Consider the following 14,524-nt stretch of genomic DNA (forward strand, 5'->3'; position numbering starts at 1 on the left):
GGTTCTGGAGTTTTGTGATGAGTTATAACATTTGGGCAGATGGGCATAACAGAGCAAATTGAACCTCTTGGTGCTCACAAAGAATGCACATCTGTGTATGTGCATGTGCTTGTATGTGTGGGGAGGGAAGGAGCTATCAAGGTGCCAGGGACAAGATATACTTTCAAAGGCATGTCCCCTGTAAAATTCTTTCAACTAGACCCATTAGTTCCCATCATATCCAAGATTCATTTAGCATAAACTCATCAATACATTAGTCAAAGCTCTCAGGATAACCACTCTTTCAAAGCCTAGCCTCTGAGTGATGTTGCATTAGGGACCAAGCCTTTAAGATCTGAATGTTTAAGGGATAATCCAGACCCAAACCATGACATTCCACACTTGAAGGTTATGTTCATCTTATAACAACACCAAGTTCATCTCCAAGCCTTTAAAAATCATAACATTTCCATCATGGTTAAAGGTACCAAGTTTCTTCACTGACTTAAGACAACTTGTTGCAGGAAATATTAAAAAAATGAACTGGCACGTTCCTGTGCTCATGCCAGCAACTCTGTCCCAGCAGCCTGGCCAGCCATGTACTGGTGGGCAATGGCCTACCTGTTATTATCTCATGGAGACTCTGACTCAGAACTCACAATCTCTCCACCCAGCTCGCTAGGTTCCCACTGGTAGGTCGCTACCATGCCGGCCCCCTGATTCAAATCCTCCAATGGCCTTTGTGGTGCCCATCAGGCAAACCCACGCTTTGCTTTGCCACTGTACCTTTCTCTCTGGAACCCAGTCGAATCACAGTGAGAAGAAAAACACCAAACAAACTTAGCTCAGAAGCAATGGTAACTGAATCTCTGGATGCCACAACTAAAACCCAGTCTTGTAAGCCTTAATCTGATTCCTCTGGTGGCAAATCCTGATGGATCTGCCATGATACCGAGAAACTCTAGCAGCTACATCTTGCCCTTCTGCTATACCTGTTCTAAAAGCCTTTAATCGTAGCCTCCTCTTCCTCCCTCCAATTCGTGACTCACTCCTTATCCACAACCTCTCCCAGGAGAGTGGAATTAACATCTGAGCCACAGACAATATTGAATAATACCTGCACATAGCAGGCAATATTATCACTGCCTCTCTATTCTGGAGCCAGTGACTAATTTTCCCTATCCTAGTTCTGAACCACCGGCAAAATTCCCCACGTGATTCAGACATAAATCCATCTTAAAAGCAAATAATCCCAATTTTAAACTCACACAACCCCCAATGGATCCTGGACCAGACTGACACCCACTGGCCTAGGTGGTTCTGTACAGCAGATTCTATTCTCAAACCATTTTCAAAAGAGTAATTAATGCCTTTTATCTTCCAGCCTGCAACAAGGCCTGAGCAGCTCCAGAGACAGGCCTCAAGGAACCTTCTAGTACAGAGTTCTCAGCATCTTTTAATGACTGGGAACTCTTCATAATACCCTCCACGACCTCAAACATCTTTCCTGGTCAACCTGAAATTTATTCAAATCTTCTTACTTTTAGCAATTGAACTTTGTGGTTTCTACTATAAATGTAGCCAGCTTTATCCAGACCACATCCATGGTGTGTTGATCTTTAAACTCAGCTTTACACAAAATCTCAGGGTGTGGACAGGATGTTAACAAACTCTTTGTCCTATATGACAGGAATGACCCCCAGTCCAAATCAAGTTCCTGTCTGAATCCTGGTTAGCAGTCTTTACTGTCCGTGTTCTGATCAGCATTCACGGTCTGCTGGGATCCCAGCAGAACCCCCTTTCTTTTTACCTTCCCCCTATCAGTTTAGGCTTTCTCAAACTGGCATAAACTGCATCTTTTAAACTCTTGAACAAACCAGTTCCAAAGGCTTCCAAAGCACACGGTCAGGTATATTCATAGCAGTGACTCTAGCTCTGGGGTAGCAAGCTTCTGTTTTCTGTTGTTGTGAGAAAGTATCCGAAAAAACAGACTTGAAGCAAAAATTGAGAAAGACGAATCAAAAGCCCACAAAAAATGAGCAAGACACATTTTATATGTAAGTGATAAACACACTTCTCTTTATTGTTATTAAGGTTTCACCAATGTCTTTCAGTTACAGAGCACTTATTTAATTCCACTATTGGCCATGGTTTGGGCCCTGCAAACTCCCTTCCCCTTCACCTCAAAGGGAGCTCCTTTGTATGTGGCCACACACTCAGCATTGGTGTGCAGGTCAGGCTGGATCTGCTCCCAGATCTTCTTCTTAGGGTTTAGCTCCTTGTCAGGCTCGCCTGTTCAGAGAAAAACCAGAAAGTTACATGACTAACACCCAGGCTCGTTCACACGATCTAGAATCAGGCTTCTTGTGGTTCTGATAGTGCTTGACCTTTAGCCTGAATCAGCATCCTTACATTTAACCGTATTCTCACACCAGCAGTGCATACTCGTGACTAGTAACTGTTACTATCGTTTCCTTAGGAACTCTAAATATTTTTTTAGACAATACAGCTTAATAATTTGTTTCAAGTTATCCTCATTTTTATTACTGCTGTGCTGGGAACTGACCAAGGCTTCCTAACTGCTAAGCAAGTACACTAGCATCTAAGCTCCATCTCCAGCCCCAAGTTACTCAGGGAAGTTGTAAGATCTCCAGTTCATCGTGTAAATAAAGTCTAGGAACATGGGAGCCCATTTAGATAGGTTGACCTTTTACCCCCGGCAGGGTGTAAGACATGCATGACACACACCCTGCATGACGGAATAAAAGCAGTAAGAATGCAAGAGCAGCATTTTCCAAACACTAGGAACATATGTTGTTGCCTGAAATATATACAACAATCTTGATTCTAATATTACCCATAGAGAAACTGAAGGAGAGAAGATAAACTGCCCAGTCACACCAGCAGCAGGCAGAGGAGGATATGCCATCAGAGCCCATTTCTATGGGACAGCTAGCACCTGGCCTCCTGATATGCCATGCTGTTGCTCACAAAGAAAACAAATGGCCCTCAAATAAGTTGTTATCACTCCTAATCCCTCTATTTGCGATAACTGATAATGTGTACTTTATAATCAACAGAAGACAAATTAGAAGTGAAGTATCTGTGGTCTCAGTTTTAAGATAAGTAACAGATCAAATAATTCTTCTATCTACTGACAGGGAACCAGAACTATCCCATTACTGCATGTAATTAACTCACTGTATACACACACACACACACACACACACACACACATACAAGTGGAGGAATTTTTTGGCTCTGGTGCCTTTTGGTGACTAAAAAACTAAGAAGAAAAAGCAAAACCATGCTTATGTATATAATACATACCAAATAGCTCAATAAATGATATACGTCTAGTAGAACACACTATGAAAGTATAACTGAAAAGCAGATTCAAGTCAAAGAAAGGGATCTTCCTCGTTTCAGACCATCTGACAGTAAAGAGACTAATAGGTGAGGGGAGCCATCAACAAAATGCAATCCCGCTTCCCTTTAGATCTGCAAGGCTAGAACTCTCTTGCTTCTAAGTCATTCTAAAAGGTTAATCTTGTAAAGTATTCAGGTATTTCAGAATCCTGGACACTAGAACAAAGAAACTGTTTAGCAAGGCGTATGCACTGAATTTCACACCCCTCCACCAAGACCCCGTCAAACTGATAATGTGTTCAGAAAGCAGAGACCCAGATTCACACCAGCTTTAAGGTGAAGCCACAAAAGCTGATGTAGAAATTACAGTAGACCATCTAGGAGGCCCAGCTGAGATGAAGTGCCATAGGTGGTTATATCAACAAACTTATCTTCAGTATAGATCAAATATTACATTAGAAGACCCTATATACAGTGTTCATAGTTGAAGTCAACAGCAACTTCAGAGCATCAAAGGACAGGCTGACTACTAATGAGGGCTAATGCAGCTAGTGATTTTAAGTTAAAGAGCTGTTCATCCACCATTCCAAAACTGGAGAGAACTATGATAGAGCTACACTGAATCTTTTCCACCCGTACTCTATAAAAGGGATGCCTACGATAGCAGACCTGCTTACAGCTAAGGCTTACAGAATACATTAGGCCCACTGTTGTGACTACAGCTCAGTAAAACAATTTCTTCCAAAATATCATTTCTGGGCACCAAAAGGGCTGTAGTGGAGATAATATGATTTCTTTATACCTAACTTAGCTCCAATTTTGTAGCCCATGTGTCAGGGAGTTACTTTTGAGTTTCAAGTTTTATCATTTAAGAAATACATGCTATAGGGTCTTAGCTGTCCCAAGCAGTGATTGCCCGATGGGTGTGGGCAAAGCTGAGAAAGATGTGAATTCACTATTCTAGATGCCCCAAAGAACCCTTGTGCAATGAAGCGAGCAACACAAACAGGTTTAGAAAAAGGCACCGCCAACCCTATAGGTGACTCTGAGGTCAGAAAGCGTCAGTAGAGGAGGCTGCCGCTGTGGGAGAAGGAATGAGAAACTATAGGTAGAGCCTGAAGCCAAGGCCAAACTGAGCCAGTTTCATGTGGAACAGCCGGGCCAAGGTGCTGCTCGTGTACACAGCCCTCAAGATAAGCAATGGAATGAGAAATGACTAGCATGTGGCCAACTTCACCACATAGTTTTAAAAGACTGTCAACCTTTGCTAACCACTATCCTCACTAACCAGAAGCCGCCAGCAGCAAGGCATCCTGCACCAGCACAATGATGTCATGATAAAGGCTCAGCAGTTGTCAGAAGGTTCTTAGCACGGTGGTTTTTTAGGTCAGGTGTGCTGCATTCCTTCTTACACATGATGCTATAGTATAAACATAACTTTCTTTTAAAAGACAGGGACTCACTATACAGCCTTGGCTGGCATGAAACTTACTGTGCAGACAGAGATGAGCTGTCTCTGCCTCCCAGCTTTAATCTGCTGGGATCAAAGTTTGCCAACAACATGTGATCTACTTCATGGAAACAATACTCACTCTATGGGTATGCTCTAGAGCCAAATCTGAGTATCTTGTACATTTGTCCTTTGAAAATTTACCTTTTACATACGAACACTGGACCTTAACTGTTGAAAAAGTCTTGATTTTGGTGTTAATTTTTAGCTTTACCAAAAATGTCTCTCAATAATGTAGTATTCAATGGGGTGTTAGACTAGTTGGAAATGAGAAGAAAAATAGATTTTGAGCCATATTACTGGCTCATCAGGTGAAACACCCGGCAATCTAGGCTTGAACCTCAGGACCCGTAGGCAGAAAGAGAGAATTGACTACTAATAGTTCTATCATGTCCATATCACACCACTGGTATACTCATGCACACGTACTTGCACAAACACATGCACACAAACCAGCACACACACTTTAAAATGTAAAAAATGGAAACATATTTCAAATATCTTTTAAAAATAAACTGTCTTACAGAAGTCTATTCTCATTTTGTTATGTCATCACCCGGACAGTATTTTCCTAACCTTCTTTTCCTTTTTCATCAGTCATAGCTACCAAAAAATTAGATGTTGACAATACAAGTTCTTAAACTAAAAACCGCAAATCCTTTGAGCTTGCTAAACATATGTCAAAGATCAGCACAAAGACCAGCACATGGTCATGCCTGCTGTAGGAGGGCTAATTCGGACATTATGTTAGGCTACACTATAAGAGAAACTGCTGTGGAAAGGGGCTAGATTAGGACATGGAGCACTGGAGATGGCACCTGCTGCTCTGACAGAGGATCCAAGTTCAATTTCCATTAAGGTGGCTTAAACTGCCTGTAACTCCAGGTCCTGGGGATGCTGCTGTGGCCAATGGCATGCACATGGTACACACATATATATGTACAGTCACATACACACATGCAAAATAAGTCAATCTTTTTTTAAAAGATAGGGACATATATTCTTTTGTGAGAAATGAAAGCAAAGAGGTCTACTAGGTATCTGGTCACATAACTGATGAAATGAGCAAGGCTTTGTGAAGGAAAGGCAAAGGCCTAAAGATCAAGGTCTGAGGCTCTCAGTGAGAACTCACAGTGGATCAGCCACCAAAGAGGATGTAAGGGGGCCACCAGCAGAGAAAGAAGACCACAGAGTATGGTGCCCAGATCCAAGTGAGTTAAAGAGAATGAAAACCAGCCATGGTATTCCACCAAGTAATGGGGATCTCCTTATCCATAGCAGAGAATTAGTAGAGAAGGAAATCTGCATCAAGTGGATTTTAGAAGAGAAATTGAACATAGTTAAGTTTGACTTTAAAAAAAAAGATTAATTTTTATTATTGCTAAGGCTCATTATAAATGGATTTAAGCATGACCTTGGAGTTTAAACGTCTAAATGTAAATTTCCATTTATTATTAAGACCATGAATAGTGCAATGTCAGAAAAACAAAAACTCAAACCAATCTAAAAACCTATCATGACCCTTGTCTTCTGGCTACAGAATTGCCTTAAAATTATTTCCACTTCGAGCTTTAGGGACCAGTCAGTATATTTAAATACTAAAATTTATATCTGCCCTCAATTTTATTTTTAAAAATGTTAGGTGACTTTTAGTTCTTCCTATACTATACATGGTATGCAGCATCTTCTAAAGTCTACGCGAGTTTCTGGCTGTGTAATAGGAAAAAATAGTTAAGGAGGAAACTTTTTCCAAAGGATACCTTCTGCTTTACAACCTAAAAAACCCACAAAGATATAAACCAACTGCTAGACATGGCATCTATGATGGTGTGTATATGCTTGGCCCAAGGAGTGGCACTGTTGGGAAGTATGGCCTTGTTGAAGTAGGTGTGTCACTGTGGGCGTGGGCTTTAATACCCTAATCCTAGCTACCTGGGAGACAGTATTGTGCTAGCAGCCTACAGATAAAGATGTAGAACTCTCAGCTCCTCCTACACCATGCCTGTCTAGATGCTGCCATGCTTCTGCCTTGATGATAATGGATTGCATCTCTGAACCTGTAAGCCAGCCCCAATTAAATGTTGTCCTTATAAGTGTTGCCTTGGTCATGGTGTCTGTTCACAGCAGTAAAACCCCAAGTAGGACAGCATCTTAAGGAAAACCCCAAACAAGACAAAACACTCCAAGACCAGCTGACGCATGTGGTTTAAATTGCTGTTCCTTATGCGATTTGCTGCTTCCGAAGCAGTAGTTGGTATGGAAGCCTATATAAGATGAGTACTCAGACCAAATCTGAGCAGTTATTTGTGTTCAGTGTGGTTAGGCACACTCTAAGTGATAAAGCTATTTAAGTAATCTCATATATTAAAATTTAGGTTTTTCTTTATAAATATTAACTTTTCCGGGACATTAAATGCCTCATAAGAGAATTAGGATGAAATGCCAGACTGAAGATCATGAAGCATGAGAAGACAGCCAAGTCAATGCACAGAATTCAAGAACATGGAGAAAGCAAGACATTCGTGCTGGGCTGTTAGCCCAAACGCCAGGCCAGTGAGAAACTCAAGGAAGACTGCCTTTCCCACCTAGTAACAAGCACACAATACAAATGGATTCAAAATCTAGAGGTATTCACCTGTTAACTCGAGATAAGGAAATGACAGGTTATCATGATAATACAGGAGCTGAAAGAATTCATAAGCCAGCCACTGGGCCCAGTTTTCAACTGTGTAAATAGGATGACTAAGGTGGATTTCTTCTGCTTTTAAATATTTGATTTATGATACCAAGAAATAAAATAAAATAAAAATATATGGATGGATAAATAAATAAATAAATAAATAAATAAATTCAGTCTGCCTTTCAAGCCCTGGGATTACTTTTTACACACTCCACCCAGTTTAATTCTTAGGTGTTCAAATAATAAATGAGGCTAATGCTAATACAAAAAGGTCAACTGGGTTTATTTATCTTTTTCTCAACAGATTGTAAATGTTAAAAGAAAAAAATTATTGAATTCCTAAATGATTTAATGTTAGATAAATATATATTGTGACTATGTCGAGACACATGCATGTATGGGAGCGCAGGAAGCCCCGAGTAGAGGTCCCAGGTGAGTCTGTGCTGCTGCTGACATGGGCGTAGCCATCTCAAGGACCCCAAAGCCACAGTCCCATGGAGTGCCAAAGCCTTCCCCAGAAGCTCCAAGGGAAGGCAAAACCTTCTGGGGCTGAGGATGCGGGTGTTTCCCAAGGATAGATACTGACAGTGTGAGCAGAAAGTATCCCCAGCACCTTTTTCCTCCAGGATGTCTGTGGCCATGGCGTGAAGGCTGCTCCCTTACATACAGATGGCTTCTACTGAGATGAGATTAGCTAGCCTGACTCCTGTTCTTATAAACATCTTCTACATCTGGCAGGCATTTTTTATTTTATTCTGCTTCAAAGATCTATTTTTTTAAGCTAGACATGGTGCCTCATGCCTGGAATTCCAACACTTGGGAGGATGGCCTGGCTTATAGATGAGATATTATCTCCAAATGTAATAAAACAAGACAAGAAACCCTCCTTATTTCTCCTGTATTACGATACTTCAGCTGTCTCAGGATTATTTATACTCAAAAGAGCAAACTGTATAAAATGAAATGTTACTTTCCATCGCTGGCCTCCCTCTGTGTTATCATCTACAGCTTAAATAATTTTACAGCACATCAATTGGATCCACATCTCTGTCACAGTGTTCTGTAGGGGCAAATATGAGTGTTTTACATAAGACAGAACCTCTGTAGTACTTCAAGTAACACGTGGAGTTATGCTCACTGTGGGATACACACACAGGACTGGTTTTAACCTCTAAGCTTTATAAACACTACTTTAAAAGCTGATTCCAAACCATTTAAATAATTAGTACTTACCAGGAAAAGCATCAAAAGTAATTCTGTCCCCAGGAACGGACCCGTTGGGAGGGGCCAAAATCTCCACTTTCTCTGGTGAACTGGCACACATCACCATGGCTTGAGACAGAACTCCCCGCATCTTTGCAGGCTTCAGATTACAGAGTAAAACCACCATCCGATTTTGCATCTGTGTAGAACAAAAGTAATGACTAAAGATATGCAGAGATTTAGAATAATCATGTCTCGAATACTACAGGCACACTTGGCTTGAATACTCTTCATAAATTAATGCCTCCCTTCAAGGACTTGAAAATATCACATCATAACAATTTATAAAAACCAAATCTATGTAAGAACAGTATGTGAAATAAAGTAATGCAGTCTTTCCAGGATCTGATGGTAGCTGCTCATTTCCTCTAGGAAAACCTAACAGACAAATGGCACGTTTACAGGCCAAGTGTTCCTGCCTTTCAGAATGCTTTCTAGTCCTGTCTTGAACTCACGGTTTAGACAGATGTTTACATAAACAGCCTTGCTCAATGGCTGTGGAAACCGCAGTTCTGAGAGCAGAAGAAACCCTTATGTGCAGCTTTTCCATGAGTCAGTTCAAGAGTAGCTGCTGCTTCTTTCTTGGTGTCTTCTAAGAATCTAACTTAAGATACAGAAATGTCTCAGATGTCAAAGGAGAGTCTAAACCTGCCTGTTGTCCTGCATGTTTTTAATCCCAGCAACTGAAAGGTGGAGGCAAGAAGTCTCATGAATTCAACACCAGACTGGTCTACAGAGTGAGTTGCAGGACATGCACAGGTACACAGAGAAACCCTGGCATGAGAACAAAACCAAAATACAAAGACTAACTCTATAAAGACTTATAACGGAAAGCTCGGTGCAGTGCCACACACTTTCACTCCCAGCACGAAGGAGGCAGAGGCGGGAAGATCATTTTGAGGGTAAGGTCAGCCAAAATTACATAAAGAAACCCTGTCTTAAAAAGTAGATGTGGGGAGTACACATACATGTGTCAAATTAATCACTTTTTAAGAATGGGGAAATCTTCATTGATCTATCAAGTACCCACCCTCCAAGAAAGCCACAAGAGCAATCCTACCAAAGCATAAGGCTTATAACTTCTTTGGTCAAAACCCCACCAATGGCCCTCACCTTGCTCACACCTGAGCTCTTTACAGTGATCTCTAAGACCCTGTCACCTAGCACCTCCATCTTTTCTCCCACAACTCCCCACTCTTCACCGTGCTCTTCTCACTGGCACCAGGCTGCCCCAGACGCCTGACACAGGACATGTGACTTGATTGTTTCACCTCCGAACATCCTATTCAAATGTCACTTTCTCCATGAAGTACTTTTACCTGACTGCTTTGTATAAAGTGGCAATATCATAATCAGCCTAATTCAGCGTACAGTCTTTGCTAATTCCCTCCTGGTATTTATCTCTATTTAATATAATCAATTCACTTATAAGTTGATATTTTGATACCTTCATAAAAAAGCAAATTCCATGCAAATTCCACCGGGCGGTGGTGGCGCACGCCTTTAATCCCAGCACTTGGGAGGCAGAGGCAGGTGGATTTTTGAGTTTGAGGCCAGCCTGGTCTACAAAGTGAGTTCCAGGACAGCCAGGGCTACAGAGAGAAACCCTGTCTCGAAAAACAAACAAACAAACAAAAGCAAATTTCACTTTAAAAAGCAGATTTCTTATGAATAGTTTTTTCTTTCCTTTTCCCCCCTTCCAAAGAAACCTACCTTTCCCCCTACTGACCTACTACTTTACTCTGCTCCCTCATCTTCTGCATGCAACAGTGCTTGGCTCACACCAGGAAGCCAATATATACTGTATCTAGAAATATGAATGAGTGGTATGGAGGTATCCTAGGTCGAAGAGTGAATATAAACAGAGAGGTAGAGCCAGCCATCTTGATGCTGAATCTGCAGCCTTTGCAAGGGCCCTGAAGCGACAGGAGGAGCACATGCCACCAGCTCACTGTGGCCCATGACATTCAGAAAGAGCAAACTCAACACCGCCCTGATTCTTACCGCTGCTATTACAGACGTAAAGTGAATCTTTAACTTTTCAAGAGTGTTGTATTCAAAAGTGAAGGACTAGAAATAAGAACCAGATTGTCGAGATGAGGGCTTTAGAGCTGAGGAGCACGGGGGCAGAACCGCCAGTGAGGCAGCACTGCTCTGAAGGGTGGCATCACAGCATGAATCTGATCTTAACATGGTTGTCCTGCAAGGCAGTTCTCAGAACGAACTGTAATTCCTTTACATATTCTAAATGCCCAGCTCTGTGTTTACAGAATAATAATTAACACCCGAATACAGAGTAGTAGAAATTGTAGCTATGCTTTCTCAAAAACACATGCACATTCTGAGTGCCAAAATTACAGGAGCAGAGGAAATGTTGGAATTTTAAACTATGACTTCCTCCTCACAATTAAATTTCTTTCATGGAATAGTCAAAACTCAATCTTTTCTGGCTCAGATAATCAGGTACTAAAGTTTCAAAAAAGGAGTGTGTGAAGCTGAAAGCGAAGATTCCGTCCTTGAACTGCCTCGTGTTAAGGTAGTGCGAAATGAGTAGTACATAACAGCCCAGATCACATCACCAAGAGCATAAAAGAAATGATGCTCTAGGCAGAAATGGAGTCTCTCTTTCTTTACTAGGACCTAGCACAAGAAACTATTCACTATCAGCCTAACCGTGCAATGCTACAAGCACTGTAATGTTAGATCCCAGCCAGAGCTGACACCCCTCCACCTCACCTGCACCCAGGCTGAAGCTGTAGACTGAGTATCTGCTACTCACACACTAAGGACTGTTGTCAGTTCTGCACTGAGAAAGCAGTGGGGCTGGAGAGATGGGTCAGCTGTTAAAGAGTAGGCTTGCAACCAAAAATATAAGAGAAAGCAGTGAAGAGTGGAAAAGAACCCCAATTCCTAAATAATTAAAATTACAATATTTATATTTTCATGGGAAATTTCACATAACTAAACACTATGAAAGATAACCTAACATTCTGGCATCACCCTTCTATATGCATGTAGAAATAAACAAGAGACTATCTTTTAAAAGGTGGAAGGCAAGGGCTCTCCAAGATCGTTCTGTGACCTCCACGCTCACCCTAAGAACATACACCACCACACTCACATATATTAATTAACACATGAACAGAGACATAAACACTTCTGTCCTACTGGCTTCTTTTTTTCTTGTTTTTTTTTTTTTTGGTTTTTCAAGGCAGGGTTTCTCTGTATAGCCCTGGCTGTCCTGGAACTCAGAAATCCGCCTGCCTCTGCCTCCCGAGTGCTGGGATTAAAGGCGTGTGCAACCACACCTGGCTGGTTCATTTTATATTACAGGCCTTTCAACTCTGTGGTAGTTTTATATACCTTTTTCTGAAACTCATCTTAAACCTTTATTTTTTTATTTATTTTTTAACTTTTTATGAGTCCAACCGGGGTCCTCTCCATAGCAGTAAGTGCTCCCCCGCCCCCATCACTCACGCTCCCTACTAACTAATCCTGAAATTCACGTGACATTGGCAGCAGCACATGAGCAGATCCCGTTAAGTGGCACATGTAGGCAGTGTCTCTAGTGGGACAGCACCTGTTCTAGAGGAACATGATTCACCAGCCCGCTGACGACTGTGCGCGGGGCTGCCTCTCCCACATCTACTTCCTCGACATACAGTGAATCTGCATCAGGGTGTTTCTTGGCAGTAACAATGCAACCAATTCGAAGATCCAGGCGCGACACATCCATAGGCTTGGAGTCAGCACTTGCTGCTGCTGCCGACTGCTGCTTCTCCTTTTTCTCTCCTAGGGATTAAGAATATGAAAGCATTACACATAAAACAAACAAACAAAAAAACAACACTAGAAGCCTCTGCTACCGGTGCTAAAGAGTTCAGGAATCAAAAAAAAAAACCACTCAAGTCCTAAAACCTATTTCTCTAAAAGAACTGAATCAAAAAAAAAAAAAAAAAAAGGTAGCTTATTGTTTTGATCATTCTATTTTCTTATTATCATCACTGTTAATCTCTTATGATGTCAAATTCCTAAGCTAACCGGTGGGTAAAGGGAACTACTGAATAGTGACTGTGTGTTAGCATCAGACACACAAGGAAATACAGAGGCACTACAACTACTCCTGTGTGGTGGAAGAGAGGGCCTGTAGAGGATGCAACCATTATGCAGGGACGTTTATGGAGGGACAGAGCTGCTTAAATATGGACAGCATTTAATCTCATGCTCTCCATCATACATAGATTAGCAAAGATTTCTACAACAAACATAAATACTAGAAAATAACAAAATCATCTTGCCTTTGTATTATAAATTATACAATTCACTATCCTGCATTATAAACCATAAAAATATATTTATATGCATAATTTTATTTTAATATTCAATAGCCATATTTAGATTCTGGCTACCCTGCTGAACAATGTGTGTATAGCATATAAGCACCCTCACAGAATCCAGTTAAGTTTTGTGTTCTTGTTCTCTAGAAGTGACTAGATTGCCAGTCACACAGACAGAATAGAGATCAGACAAAATTTGTAAGATCAAACCACGGGATTATTTTGTATTTCGAAAGCCTCATGATATTTATTTGCAAAAGGACTAACAAGAACTGGGTGCTAAAATTACTTATATCTGTTCATAAAGCCTGCAGACATTTTGCATTTTCCAAAAAATTATAAATGAGCCAGGCAGTGGTGGCGCACACCTTTAATGCCAGCACTTGGGAGGCAGAGGCAGGCGGATTTCTGAGTTCGAGGCCAGCCTGGTCTACAGAGTGAGTTCCAGAACTGCCAAGGGCACACAGAGAAACCCTGTCTTGAGAAACCAAAGGAAAAAAAAAATGTAAATGACTATAAGTATAAATAGGAGGTATATTTAAGAAGGACTTATAAAAACAGATTTAAAAGAAAAATCTCTTGAATGAAGTTAGATGCTTACTTGAAAAACTACTTCAATAACAGGTAATGGTGAAACAAAGAACCTTAAGAACATGAACAAATATGGCCTCTCACAAGTCAACAGTGCACTTGAACAAATATGGCCTCTCACAAGTCAACAGCGCACTTGAACAAATATGGCCTCTCACAAGTCAACAGCGCACTTGAACAAATATGGCCTCTCACAAGTCAACAGCGCACTTGAACCTAGACATAGCTGGAGACAAGAATTTCAGAACTTGTTGGTTACCTAGCTATGAAGACTGAAGGAAAGGGACATATGGGGCCGACTGCAGTGTTTCGGTGGCTGCCTGAGCATACTGTGAGACCTTTTGCCATGCTGTTTTTGACCAGTTCCTTAACATTGCATGCCTCAGTGCCGAAATTCTGTTTTGACAGGATGTCACTGTCCTATTTCCTAAATAACTATAAGCCAGCCAGTGCCAGCTAACCTGTGACTTCTTTGGAATGGAGTTCCAGATACACAGCCAAGTCTACTCACACGTCTTGCACCTTTTGCTTTTATTTATGCTGATCTCTCTGCGTAAGATAACTTACTTCACCCTCTCAATGGCGTCAACATCCACATATCTGTCAGTATTCAACCCCAATGAAAGTGTTAACTTCATCTCGGCTTTTAAGTGATTGAACTTTCTTTCTGATACCATTATTCATCACAAAAATATTAACACCTACGGTCACTTGATCTTCGACAAGGGAGCTAAAAACATCCAGTGGAAGAAAGACAGCATTTTCAACAAATGGTGCTGGCACAACTGGTTGTTA

General features: G+C 41.2%; 1 protein-coding gene across 1 annotated transcript in view; it reads right to left on the reverse strand.

The window, feature by feature from the left end:
• Positions 1 to 2,028: 2,028 nt before the first annotated feature.
• Positions 2,029 to 14,524, reverse strand: part of Aimp1 (aminoacyl tRNA synthetase complex interacting multifunctional protein 1) — a 23,865-nt gene continuing 11,369 nt past the window's right edge. The window contains exons 4-6 of the mRNA XM_021159126.2: positions 12,382 to 12,593; positions 8,772 to 8,940; positions 2,029 to 2,271 (exon numbers count right to left, since the gene is read on the reverse strand). Coding sequence (XP_021014785.1) covers positions 2,105 to 2,271; positions 8,772 to 8,940; positions 12,382 to 12,593 — 548 coding nt within the window. The 3' untranslated portion in view covers positions 2,029 to 2,104. The remainder of the gene's footprint in view (positions 2,272 to 8,771; positions 8,941 to 12,381; positions 12,594 to 14,524) is intronic.

This window comes from Mus caroli, chromosome 3 (genome assembly GCF_900094665.2).
Source record: "Mus caroli chromosome 3, CAROLI_EIJ_v1.1, whole genome shotgun sequence".
Classification (NCBI taxonomy): Eukaryota; Metazoa; Chordata; class Mammalia; order Rodentia; family Muridae; genus Mus; species Mus caroli.